This window comes from Argopecten irradians, chromosome 6 (assembly GCF_041381155.1).
Source record: "Argopecten irradians isolate NY chromosome 6, Ai_NY, whole genome shotgun sequence".
Taxonomy (NCBI): Eukaryota; Metazoa; Mollusca; class Bivalvia; order Pectinida; family Pectinidae; genus Argopecten; species Argopecten irradians.
In genome coordinates, this window is record NC_091139.1 from 21,279,983 (window position 1) to 21,293,905 (window position 13,923).

Consider the following 13,923-nt stretch of genomic DNA (forward strand, 5'->3'; position numbering starts at 1 on the left):
GTAAGGAGCCTTCCCAATCATATTGGGGTATAAGATAGTATTACATAATTTGTTTACACCAATCTATATGTGAGGAAATATAATATTTTCAGCTATTATCCCGACCGTTCAATAAAACCTTTTTTTATATTTTTCAGTTCGAAGTTATATTGCACGCTTCCATGGAAACGTTATGTTGCACAGTTCGATATGTTATGTTGCACGGCTTTTGGAACACCTCGCCGTTGTTGTCTAGCTTTGTAGAACACCTCCGAGGAATCGGGCGTAACAGTGAGTTACGTTATTATGACGTCACAAAGGTTCACGCTCAGTTTCGCGCTAGCTTTATTGATCTCGGATCGAGCACGCCATACACGTTGCTCTCTGTGCTTGACAGTTGGTTTAATCAAGTGGAGGACGAACACGACGAATATATTGGATTAAAAGGTTGTATACTGGTCTAATGTTTTAAAGGAATGCAATACGACATGAAAATTGGAGTTACGCAATGAAGTACATGGACTAGACGCCAATCTTCAATATATTTCGAAGCTTTCCCGTACGGTACGGTGGTGAAGATTTTGATCTGTGATTTTGGAATTCATTAAAAATCTGATAAAAACTTATAATAAATTGATTATGTAATAAAACAAATATTTCATGGGTTATTGTGCTCTAGTCATAGTCATAATATTTACCCCCTCGGTGATTGTAATCAACAAATGTTATATTGCACTCGGCATTTGGCCTCGTGCAATATAACATTGTTTTGATTACCATCACCTTGGGTTTAATATTATGAACTAGAGCACAGTAACCCATGAAATATTTGTGTAAGTTAATAAAATCTGCTCTTTTACTCAACCAAAACTTACGTTTATACACTGATTTAAAGGCACACGGCAATTTAACACTAACTACACAACCTTGGTGATCACTTATAGACCTATCAATATCTAACACGGACGAATCAATCTAGAGTACGGTATCAATTCACAGTATTGGTTGGGTTTTTTCTTTTTGTCACCTGGAAAAGGTCAGATTATCCATTTTATCGTCTTTTCGGGCGGGAAAATGACAATACAAACTAAACAAACTTTAAATTTATGCAAAGAGGAATGGCGCACATCGGCCTGTTTCGACCTAAAGATGATCATTTTCTAAATCTGCATCACAGTACCAACTCATTTGGCGCATTTTATTCAGTGTAGTAAAATACAACAATCCTCATTCTAAAAAGTGATCCTCCGATAAGCAAATATCGCAGAATCAGAAAAATGTTGTTAAAATATTTTGAAATATTTCATTTTTATCACTAACTAGACTGAGAATAAAGTTATCTCAGAACACTACTGTGTATTCAGCCTACATAGCCTATGTGGTTGAGGCCCTTCACTGTAATCGGAAAGTTCACGGTTCGAATCACCATCTTGGAGCAATTTATTTTTGTTTTGAAACACTTAAGATGTTCCTGTTTTGTCATGTAAATAGAGACCTTTCAAATTGTGCATTATAATAGATATCAGTTAAATTAACAATAAATGTTAAGAAGAGACGTTTTTTGTCTTCTTTTTTCGCCTTCAAATATAATTGCTTTCCAGCTTATTGTTATTAGTTTTGTCCGGAAAAGTTTAACTTTACCATCTTTTCGCCTCGAGAGGACGTAATTGCAGACATTGTTCGTCTTATCAAAATGATTGTTATTATTGATTTTTACTGTTTTGGACGAGGAAGTATCTGAAGAGGCACTTTTAGAATTAAACGTAAACATAAAATTTAGATAAAGAATCAACACGTTTGTATTTTTAGTAAAATTTATGACACACTTGTGCCTGCAGTTAAAGTGTTAACGGTATAACGTAACATATCTTTTAATATATTTTTTTATATATTTTTTTTAACCTTAAAGCCCCCCCCCCAAGCCCCCCCCCCCCCCCCCCGGCCGCCCCCCCCCCCCCCAAAAAAAAAATACACTTGCTAAAAATAAAATATCTATTATACATGTTTATGTATGATTGAACTTGCATTAAAGAATCTGAAACATCCTTCTGAAATAGAATTGTACAGATATTAATTTTTCATATAAACAGTTTCCATTACATTTTATACAATTTGTCTTTTGTTAAGATGAATGAAGAAAAGCAAATATCACAACTTTTTCATTTGTTTGTAATACTTTAATTATGTATCAATGGGACGTGTTGTGGGACGAAGTGTTGTGAAATACAACACGTCTTTTTGTGTGATTTCATTCAATAGGCAGAATGACAGAATATCTACGATCCGGAAGGGTTTGTAACATGTATAAAGCCACTTCTCTCTAATTAAAGTGTCATTAATTATGATGTTCACGCGGACCCTATCCATATAATTAATTAATAATTACAATTGCATTTAAGAAGCAGCAATCGACATACCATATGCATGGGATATCAAAGGATTTTAAATGATGAAATTATTAAATAATATGAACGTTTATGGCAACAAGAAAATATTAAAGGGACAATTCAGTGAGGCAATGCCGTTGAAATTCGAATACGATTAAACAGTTACAACATGTACGCTGTACCTATACCCGAGCCAAAGTCACGTACGTTAAACAAACGCAATACATAACCACTGAGGAGTTGATGAAGCTATTTTTAGACAAGAACATGCACCTAATTAGGTAAACAGACTACTGTAAGAGCGATTCGAGTAGAGAGTAGTTCTAGACAAAAACTTTTTTACTACACTGGCAAGGGCCAGGATTCGCCAAGCAATACATCCGACCACAATTTGTAATGGCGGACAGAAAGCGAGTTTGAAAACTTCACATACATTTTACTGGAGTGGGGCTTTTCTGACATATCACAGTAACACCAACTAATCTTAGTTCCATAAGAACTAATTTGTTCCCGATATACGTGCAAATTTTAATGTACCCTTAGCTTGAAATGTTCCTTTAAGGACATTAACCATCTAGAATTGTTTTCAAATTCTCGAAATTATACCGTTGACTATAGCTTAGTGTGTCTTCTACATTCAGCTTAACGTATAAATATTTCCTTTTAAAAATTGTTCTTGTATGCATGGTTACTTAAAAATAAAAATGAAAAAAAAAATATATATATAAAAAGAAAAGAAGAATTTGCAAATATTTTTTTGAAATGAATAAGAAAATGCATTGCATCATTTGCAGGGATAGTGTATGCAGTATCCTCAAGGCTAAACTGAGTTTAATAAAAAGCTTCAATCTACAAACGGATCAGGAATGCAATACCGTACAGCCAGGTTTCTAACGGGGATGATATTCCAACATCATCGGTAATAAAATGAAAACTAAACATTTTTATATCATGGGTTTGGTGGCATATTCCTGCCACCACTTAATATTAAGTGAGATAATTATCTCACCAAAGTTATCAAGATAAGTAGACCTTTCATGATAATTAAGTTGACTTATCTTAATGTTGTAAGTTAACATATCATGATGACTTGGTTGATTTATTGTATTACTCATCTTACTTGGGCGACATATTTCATTACATATCTTAGTTTCTTAGTTTCTGTTTCAGATTTAATAAGCAAGGCCAAAATAAATTCAATAAGCAAGCTAACTAACATGGTAAGTCAAAGTTTGGCGAGATGATTATAGTGAAATGTCAACTAAACTATCATGACAAGTCTCTAACTAAATATTAATTTATGACAGGAATATATCACCATACATTGGTGAGGTGTTGTCTGATTTTGCTTTCAATGTTAAATGAAACAACCTTTTTCGTTTTTGTAAGTGTTGATGCTCTATGCGGTATTCTTATAGAATTCAATGAATTCCAGGCAGCAGTTTGTCATTTTTTGTGAAATAAAACATGGAATACAATTGACAAACTATATACTTCATTCTTACGACTGACGACTGTAAACTATACATACGTATCGAACAAATGCGTAACGAATAAGAAAATTCAATATTTACAATCCCCCTCTGATGCCTCTAGCACGAGCGCGAAAGTATGGATGGGTGTCAGTCCTGTCGTTAAGGTTGAATATTGGTCATACAACTGCTGTATCGTCAATATTTCCTGTGCGTATATAAAACTTGTGACCTTCATTAACGCCAATATTTCGATCAAATATAAGCTATTATTAATGAATGTAATCTTAGAAATGGTGATGAGAGTGGTGTAGTTTTGGTGTGTGGTCAGAAGGGGTTATGCAAGGATTGTTGGCCAGAGGTTTTTTTGTGTGTGTTTTTTTTAAACCCACATTCTTTATTCCCCAGGAATGTTTATATACTTTAATGACTATTTGGGCCTTAGGGTCAGTCTTCATTTATAAATAATGTCCCCTCACAGGTCGCTCTCACACGTCACATATATCTTTCATCCCAATCAAAACATCCACGATTTAGGCTTAAAACCAATTTGGTTCATTCTATTCTTCTTTTTAACTACTCCCATACCTCAAACATGTATCTTTTTTTCACGATTTTGGACTGAAGATTTTACCTCATTCAAATACGTATGCTTAGGAAATCTACTTATGTTCACATTCAATAATTCTTAATTTTTCAGTATTTGATCAACATAATATACAATCTTAACGTTTCATATCAGTAATCGAAATGAATTTAATGTAGATCTAGAGTAAGAGGTACCTTCCCATGTGAGCAATAGAGCGTTTATCCCACTCCCCCACACCCAAAGATAGTATCATGTCTTTGGAAAGGGGACGAACTTAATAATGAATAAAGTTTAAATGAATAACTTTCCAATATTGAGAAATTCAAAAAGTTATGTGTAGAGATTGTTCAAAAGCCCCCGATTCGTTTTTGAAAAGTTGGCCATAGTTAAGAATACTGCCTTTTTCGATGCTATGTTGAATTAATACAATGTCATGTTCAAATATGCAAAATTTTACTGAAAAAAACCCTTATAAACCTAACTTTCCTTTCGTCCGTCTTTTATTGATATCAAAAGAAATGTTGGCAAAATTCAGTTGCTTATCTGGCAATTCACTTTAAAAAAAATAATGTACATGTATTAAGTTCAATTATTTTATGCTGATTGTAAATCACAAGACGTTGTTCCAAGTGTTTGTGGAGTACTCAAATGTTTGATTTCTTACTCTTCCTGGATTTTCTGCAATCCACTTCTTCCTGGATAAAAAGTATAAAAGGGGGTAGGCTGCAGTTGTTAAAGCAGTAGTCCTTAAGGAAGACTTCGGAGGGAAAGGTAAGTGTCTGGTATAAGTAAGAGAACGCTAGGAGAAATTGCATCCGTTCGCAAACTATTTCACAAGGTTTTTTTATGAAGAAGTTACAGATATCGTAACTGCATTATTATAATGATGTGTGTGTTTCATAAAAAGACGTTATCATTTTTCTTAACATTACTTTTGTAAAATTCATATAACTTGAATATGAAGTTTTCACAAAATAATTAAAGATGATGATTTGAAATCCCAGCGATTATACTTTTTTTCTCTCAATAAATCACAAAATATACCATAGACTTTGTCTGTTTTATTCTAGATGGTGTCTGTGGAAGAATCGAGGCTAGTCACCATGATTCAGCTGGTGGTTATTGTTGTTGTTGTCCTGGCCGGACTAGGACAGACAACGCCAACCAACGGTGGCAATGATACAGCGGTATGTACATTTACACTTAAATGACTTGTTTTCATTTCAACAAATTTTATTGCAAATAATATGCAAATGGATTTGGCAACAGGCAAAGCCTATATTAGCCATCTCCAAACAAATCCGGTATAGTACAATTATCAATGACTTGTTTTAATGCGTTAATTAATTTATTTCTGGTACAGATTCCATGTTTGGTCTTTTAACGAGGAATATGATTATTTAAAAACAACGCTAAATAAATACTGTAAATTGAAAGATAGAAATTTTCGCGCAATTTCGGGCTCGAACGGGAATTAAAATGGTTCGCAAATGATTGAGTAAAACGTAACATTACAAAATGAATTTTTACTGACAAACCTTGAATCACGAAATTGTTAAATAAACGAAGACGCGAATTCTAGTATACACGAAGATAAAGGAGTTTACAGTATTACTCAAGCCGAAAGAAAACATATTTCACAAAACTATTTGTATGGTCAATAGTTTATTTACATATCTTCAGAAGCACGCTTATAATGATATAACAAAAGTCTTCCAAACTGTGAGGAAAACCATGGCTGCAACAATTTATTGATGTTTTGTTTTAGTTCCTGTCCATGGATATCAGTACAGCCGAGGGGGACACATATTCAATAGACATTGCACCGGAAAGAACCGATGGGAAAGAGATCGTTCATTCAACCATGAATGGAAACGGCACGCAGACAATCGTCATGGATCATGTCCTGGTAAGTCGATGGACCTTATTTTTGAAATTTCGTTTCAATATTTTTTGCGTGCTTACTGTTTGTTGATAGTTACTAAAGACTATATAATGCGATACCAAATAGGCGAAATTGATAAATAACTCAAACATGTTTTGTGGAAAACAATCTGTCATAGAAAACTAATAGAGGGTATAGTTCTTGTGTCGTCTGCGACAGAATTGCAAATACATTTTATAAAGTAAGTTTTCTGCTGAAGACGGTGTCTTTTGGCAACGTTAACACATTTTACGTAGAACTCTGTTTCTTACAGGTAGACCAGGTTAACTTATAGATATATCGAAACGGACTAAACTAAACAGATTTATTGCCACCATTTAATAAAAAAAACATATTCTAAGTCTTTGGTTAATATTGTATCGTAACAAGCACAATTAAGGATACTAACCACGGAACTTTCAGTTCCCTTTAAGTCTCGTGTCGACATAGATCAAAGAAGGTATGAGATTTTCAAATACAATTTATCGATATCTGTAACAAGTTGCTGGTTGCAAATTTTGTCAAAAAATTACATCTCTACTCTTTGGTTTTTATAGGGGTATTTAAGAAATGACACTTTTGGCGGCCATTTTAAAAATGTGTCTTTTTCACTTTGATAGCTAAAGTTCTACCATTTTTTACTTAAATTGTTTTAACTTAAATCATCACTGCACCAGTATTTTTATCTCTATCGAGCTATTTGTCCACTGTAAATCTTTGATATGTTCGTGATGATTAAAATACAAAGCATTAATGTGTAAAATGATACATTTTGTCAATTTAGTTTTACATTTAAAATTTGAGCACTTTTATCTTTACCTCTATGATATTGAAATATATCAAATATTCATATGGGCCACGGAACCACCATTTAACTGCCTGATTTAGAAAGAACTACTTTTTTCCATATTGATAGGCAAGACATTTCTAAAAGTTTAATATAAAGGGTTAGATTTGGCAAAGTTTGATGAAAATGGTACATTTTGTGGCTCAAAATTAAGGGGAAGGGGTAACATATGTTGATATTATGTGGAAATATGAGTCTTATTAATCATAAATGCTTTTTTTTAAAAAGACCACTGAAAAATAAATTCTGTAAACATCCAAATCTAAACACCTCAAAAGGCAATTATGGCTTTAATCTCTCGTGTATATTGTCAAAAACGCAAAATTTCCATAAAATCCAACATTTTTTTCAATTATGTGTCTTTGAGTGACAATAGCTTTAAAACTTTCACACGGGCATATGTTTTTTTCATTCGTTTTATCTATAGTATGAACTCACATTTTTAAAAATCGATATGAGAAAAAAAATTAAAACAAGAAAAAAATTACTTCTCAGAGGTGTACAGTTTTAAATGCGTTTCACAGTTGTAGTATAAACTAATCAGTATATTATGGCATCTATATATACCACAAATTTAATGAGAAGATAGGACAATTTTTGTTATTATATTATTTAACATTTTAGAAGTCTCTGCATCAAAATGATATAAGTTAGACAAGGAAACACGTTTATCAATGACGGTAAACTTCACACGATAGAACAGCTTTTTTGACGGTGATTAGTTGACGTTACCATGTCAACATTAGTGTCGTCATAATGTTCATGTTATGGATGTCAGTTATACCATCATAGACTTAACTTTGGTTCATTTAGTGCATAAAGAACAAATGGCAAGTGAATGTAAATATTGGGAAATAAAACTCATCCGCTAATATCTTTCACCAAGATTACACAAAAATATGTTGTTCCCTTTTTTTCTTTCAGAATATAAGTGTGATAATTCCTGCCTCGGAATCCGATGATTGCCATTTCACGGAACTCAACGATGAGGAAAAGACAGAACACGTGCTAAAGGAAGAGGACGCAGATGACGTAGATACTGTAAGGAGATTGGTGATATATCCGAGAGAGGGTGCATGTGTTAAGAGTTAGAAATTTGAGGTTACAATTTCGAAGAGTTACTCAATACGTTCTGTTTTTATAACTGAAATCAGTATAGAACATAGCAGATCTTATTTAAGTCGCTCATTGTTTTCTTCTTGAAATAATGAAATAATTTGATACAACATTAAGAATATTGAAACTTCTGCTTATCACATTGGAATTAATATTTGTGTATAAACATTAAGAGCCTTGCAAGAAAGGTGTCATTATAATCTTATACATATAAATATTCGAACACCGACATAAGGATTCCTCGCTCAGTGGTAGAACGCAGCTCGTCAGACATTGAAGTCGACGTCATCAGCTTTAGATTATGCCATCCAGATCTCTAATGCCTAGGTATCACAGTCATTCTCTGTTATTATTACACATCAGGACTCTGAAATACTGCCTAACACCAAGAACACTACTGAGGAGAAGGCTTGTTTGTATGACGAAGACGAACCCGACATGACAGAGGAGGTGAAGACTGCTGTTGAGGACATGTGTGGGACCCGTAGGATACGTCACTTAACAAAGAAGGCTGCCTGTCAGGACATCCCACAGGACGGAAGTCAACAAGGTAGGAGAAGGGGAATAACTCACATAGTATCGTGCTTTCGCAATTCATTTGCTAAAGTACCCTACATTGCCTTTATAAACTTAATTATTACTTATTACGAACCCAGGACCTCCGGATGATCTACCCATTGATCTACCTGGTCACCGATGATCTACAACAGTCCATTTCCACAGCTCTAGTATCAGCCGTATACATCGACAACAATTACATCTATTATCTACATAAACGAAAAACCTTAGCATCAAAGTTACGATTATGAATTATGGTCCTCTTATAAAGGATTTTGATTTATTTTTATTGGCAGATATGTTTACACTTAATTGGTTAACAGAATAAAAATGACAATAACAATAACACAATAACAATATTGTTATTGTCGTCTAAATCAATAATATTATTGTAAGTATAGAGTATCACACTGTCAAATATAAAATATTTCGATTGTCACAATATTATAGTCTTCACTTTTATCGTATAATATAAACGCACGAGTTACCCCCCTTCACATGTACTTATTTAGAATGATTCCTTTAATATCAAAATATAACTGAATTTATATCATGAATTTTCAAAATGTATAGGGCATCCATTGCTTACTTGTTAGGAGGGAATGTGTAAAGCCAAACCAGATATTTAATCTCACTTTACCATTAATACATTATGTAGGTTAATAAAACTTAGGATCTTCTCTGGCATATCATTCTAGTTCAAGTCTCGTTTCAACTCTGTGATTTACAAAAAAATGTCTCTATTTGTAGCAAGTGGCCAAAATATACTAAAAATTCAGAAATGACCAATTTTGTGTCCATTTAGAAAACTTGTAAATGCTTGCTTCTTAGTAATAAACGCTTATTTTTGATAACACAATATGGCAATTCTTGTAAAAATAGAGCAAGTTGACTGTGTGTAACTATCAACAAATAAGACAGACACAAATTTGAAAGATTGCTTTAGCTTGTCCTATGTATGATCACACATCACAAGGGATCAAGATCAGGCAAAGCAACATTATTTTTTAAGATTTTTATCCATATGTCAACTTTGGTATGAACGTATATTTCGAATAAATAGTTAAAAAAAGTTAGTCATAGATAGATGTTAACTTCTCATCGCAGAAATCCTATAGAAAATGAAATTGTACATACATGTATATTTACGAGATTTTTCAAAAGTTACTTTTTAACAAGAATGTAACGACAAAATTAATTATTAATTCAGAATAAACAATGATTTTTTACTGTCTAATGATAACCGATCTATGAGTACTGTATAATTATCGCATAGGAAGTTACACTGGTAACGTTCTTCGATTTTGGCCCTCACTTTCCTAACGTTTTCAATCCTTTGTATTATAGCTGAAGACTCTGATGAGACCGGATCAGGAGAGCTTGTTCGTCGAAAGAGGTGGTGGGGGAGGTGTCCTTATCGCTGTTACTGGATCAGAAAAAGGGTGAAGAGATGCTACTACAGGAGGAAATGTTTCCTGTTCTTTTGCTATCGGAAGAAGTACTGCGTCACCACCTATTATCTATCTTTCAGATGTGGCAGATATTGCTGAGTCTGCAGTAAGCCCTGCTTAAAGAAATGCAAGGCGGATGATTAAAGAAACACATTGGTTTTAAATGATTTAGGAGCCCACATAATGAAATAATATTTGCGGTTATCAATCGCATTTTATATCAATCATCTTATTAATTGTCAGGATGCCCAACTTATTTTCCAATACATATCAATATGTATATTTGTTAACTATAGTTTCAAAATTTTTGCTTTTTAATTTTATTTTGAAATGTCAAAAATCTATATCTGAGGTTAAGTTTTGCATATTTTAGTATAAATCTGTATCGCTTTTCAATCTGTATATTGTAATTGAATAGTAATAAATGATTTAAATGTTGAATTAGTTACCGAATAAATTCATAAAATAAAATTGTGAACTTGTTTTTCATTTGCAGTATAACGAACTCCTCTTGTAAGATGTTTTGTTTACCTTTCAATAAAAATCACCTCTCCTGAATTTTCCAATTTTCAAATGTTGCATATGCAATTCATACTACGCAATATTAATTTCATAACTAATTTTCATAATTAAGCACTATTTTTGGAGAAGGGCTGGTGATTAAGTCAAAGACTATTAATGAAGTTTGACTTCAAGAAAATCAAATGAGACCTAAGCGTTTGATCTTAGTTGAGACATTTCGACAGTGTTATAAATAGTAATTGTTAAGTTATTTCTGCAGGTATGTTTCCATCTACATAAGGTATGAAAACAAGAATTTTACAGTGCATACATTTCGTGGTGAAACTAATGTTTATGAGGCATCATGTATGTTTGTCTTCATTTTGAATGATTTCCATAGCTTAGTTCATCAATAGATCACATTAAACTCATCAAATTTTTCAATAGGTTACTGAAGACAAAAAAATAACTTATCAAAAATTTCGCCCAGTTGCAGCACATCTAACCTTTGTACTGTAAATGTTGTTAAGGACTGTCTTTTTTTGTATTTTTTGTATTTTTTTTTAAGAGATTTTACATGGGTAGAAAAAGCATTTACATATGATATTCAATATTCATTATTTAAATCGTAATATTCATTTATAAACTTTGAACTTCTCTAATACTGTAAACCAAGTTATTTACAAGGGCTGCTAGATATAATGCATTCTCGAGGTTAAGGACTGTATTACATACATGTATATTGAAGATAAAAGTTCTGTGTTAATTTTAACATATCATATCTGCTCAACATTTCAACAGACAAATGCATATCTGTAAAAAATAGAGACATGCCAATATAGTATTATCAAAATTAAATCAGCTATGAGTCGTCAATGCTGTTACAAATTGATACTATTTACACGATAACACTAGAGAAGTCATTTTGAATTTGATTTATTAGCCAAAGTTACAGCTCATAGGTGACAAAATCCACATCGTCTATGTTTGAGATACTTTAACCAAGGTTTTTTTGTTAAATATATATGATTAACAGGTAAATTTCAGATAAACTAGCAGCCATTCATTGATTCACATGCATTTTGCTTGTAAGATACTTTAGGTTAGTAGCACATCGCATGATTTTGTAAAACGAATTAATCTTAATACACTACCATTTTAAATTCCATAGAATACCACGAAATTATGTGGTATGTTATACGATGTCAGTAATTTAAATATATTTAATAATTATTATATCAACAAAGATATACGTATACATATTCTGTATGATATCAAGTTTCCGTGGCTGTTTACTTTAGTTATTTTAACCTTTCATTATAATTTTGTGAGTAGAATATTTCGTGGTAAATCTGCAAGTCAACGAGGGCAGTATTGTCAACAGACGATTAGATACTTACACTGTTTTTAATCTTCCTGGTACTTGTCTAAAAAGATTTAAAATTTTATTGTCTGAATTTTTTTTTATACAATTCAAAGAAATGTTTCTTTCGTTTAGTTTAATTTATTCCATTAAAGCTAAAATTGAGCGTATTTTTATATTCCGATGCATTTGATAAGAGGTATGAAACTCAAATGATGATTATGTGGTGATAAAGTCGCTTGAAGCAAATTTCAATTAAATTTGTATTGTCGCGTACACTGCATATACAATGCAGTTTTAATATCATCACATTATTGGAAAAGCAAAGCTGGAAGTCCCTTATTGGTGTAGTATCTATAGATGTTCAAGAGGATAGTTTTGAACATGATATAACCTAACCATAGAGCCAAATTTATAACATATGTCCCGTACATAATTTTTAAGAGCCACGAAATTATCAGTATTTAAAAAAGCTTAGTGTTTTGATTATTTGCGACTACTTGTAAATCACACTTATTGGCCCTATTGAAAGCTTCCAATGAGAGTCAACGTGAGTGAAAATAAAAATCCTGGGGGAAATCCCTGTTTGGCAGGTGAACAAGTGCCTTGACTTGTACGATTACATAAACGAACCATGGCCGTGATGTGTAGGACAATAGTTTTTGTCCTAAACGAACGTATTTCTATGCCTTCAAATGATGTTTTCATCCTCAACAAATGTATAGCCGACAATTATGAATTGATCATTGATCATGCTATTAAAATTTTTTATAATTTGACGCGTTTCAGTCATCTCGGGAAACTTTTATAAAACACTTTACAATGCCTATGCATACATTTCAATTCGAATACGAAATATTCCTATAATTTTAGGATATCTTGACGACAAGGAACATACTTTTGATATACCGCTACAAATTTTTGCGTTAATCACAAAATAAAGAAACAGCTGCATATATCTAAAGACACAAAAGGGAAAATCAGTAAGAGAAAAACTAGCAATAAGAGGAATCATATTGGCAGTAAACAAAAAACTTGCATGCTAATTCCTGCCCCATCTACTGGCAAGCAATCGCAAAACAGTCTCTCTCTAGCGATTAGCTATCACCAGGTAGCTAAATCGCTGGAGTATCCGACCAGTGTTTGGAGGGTTGTTGGTTCGAACCCTGGTCTGGCCGCTACATTTTCTCCACCTCTGTTACTCTGATTTATCGAAATCAAAATTGTGATAATAGCCCAAAATTTAGATCATTCCGATAGTATTTTCTGACATACGTGTCCCCTTATGTGCACCTATTGTAAAAGTGCAACTTAAGTACGCATTATATAACTAGGTAAAGCAAGGCAGTTGGGGTATGGGGTTGACCTTTGTGTAGTCGTGTTACATTACAATAAAAGCAATATCAAACAATGCTTGTCTGACTCATTTCTTTTTAAACTTCCTGATTGATTAAAAAGCTAGTAAAAATTGAAGTAAAAAAGGCAATGCAAATAAATGTGTTGGAAAACTAAAATACGCCATGAATAACGAACACTATGACTTCACAATAATTTATTTTGATGTATAGATTTATTCATTTAGTGGAATGGCTTGTACTCAAAATATATATGTTTTTTCCCAATAATAACCCGTTTTTTGAATGCCCTCGCAGTGGCGTAGGAAGATGAAACGTCATCGGGGGCAAAGGTCCTCAATATTTTGTAACCCCACCCCACCCCCGCCACACCTACAGGAG

At 32.9% G+C, this 13,923-nt stretch overlaps 1 protein-coding gene across 1 annotated transcript; it reads left to right on the top strand.

The window, feature by feature from the left end:
* Positions 1-5,108: 5,108 nt before the first annotated feature.
* LOC138326310 (uncharacterized) lies at positions 5,109-10,788 on the top strand. The gene is made up of 6 exons (XM_069272429.1): positions 5,109-5,198; positions 5,498-5,614; positions 6,196-6,336; positions 8,123-8,239; positions 8,678-8,864; positions 10,220-10,788. The coding sequence occupies exons 2-6, from the start codon at positions 5,498-5,500 to the stop codon at positions 10,420-10,422; spliced, it is 765 nt and encodes a 254-aa protein (XP_069128530.1). The 5' UTR covers positions 5,109-5,198; the 3' UTR covers positions 10,423-10,788.
* Positions 10,789-13,923: the final 3,135 nt, after the last annotated feature.

Coding starts and splice junctions, on each gene's coding strand:
- LOC138326310 (XM_069272429.1), top strand. CDS start 5,498: ATGGTGTCTGTGGAAGAATCGAGGCTAGTCACCATGATTCAGCTGGTG. Junction 5,615..6,195: donor ACGGTGGCAATGATACAGCG/GTATGTACATTT, acceptor GTTTTGTTTTAG/TTCCTGTCCATGGATATCAG. Junction 8,865..10,219: donor ACAGGACGGAAGTCAACAAG/GTAGGAGAAGGG, acceptor TTTGTATTATAG/CTGAAGACTCTGATGAGACC.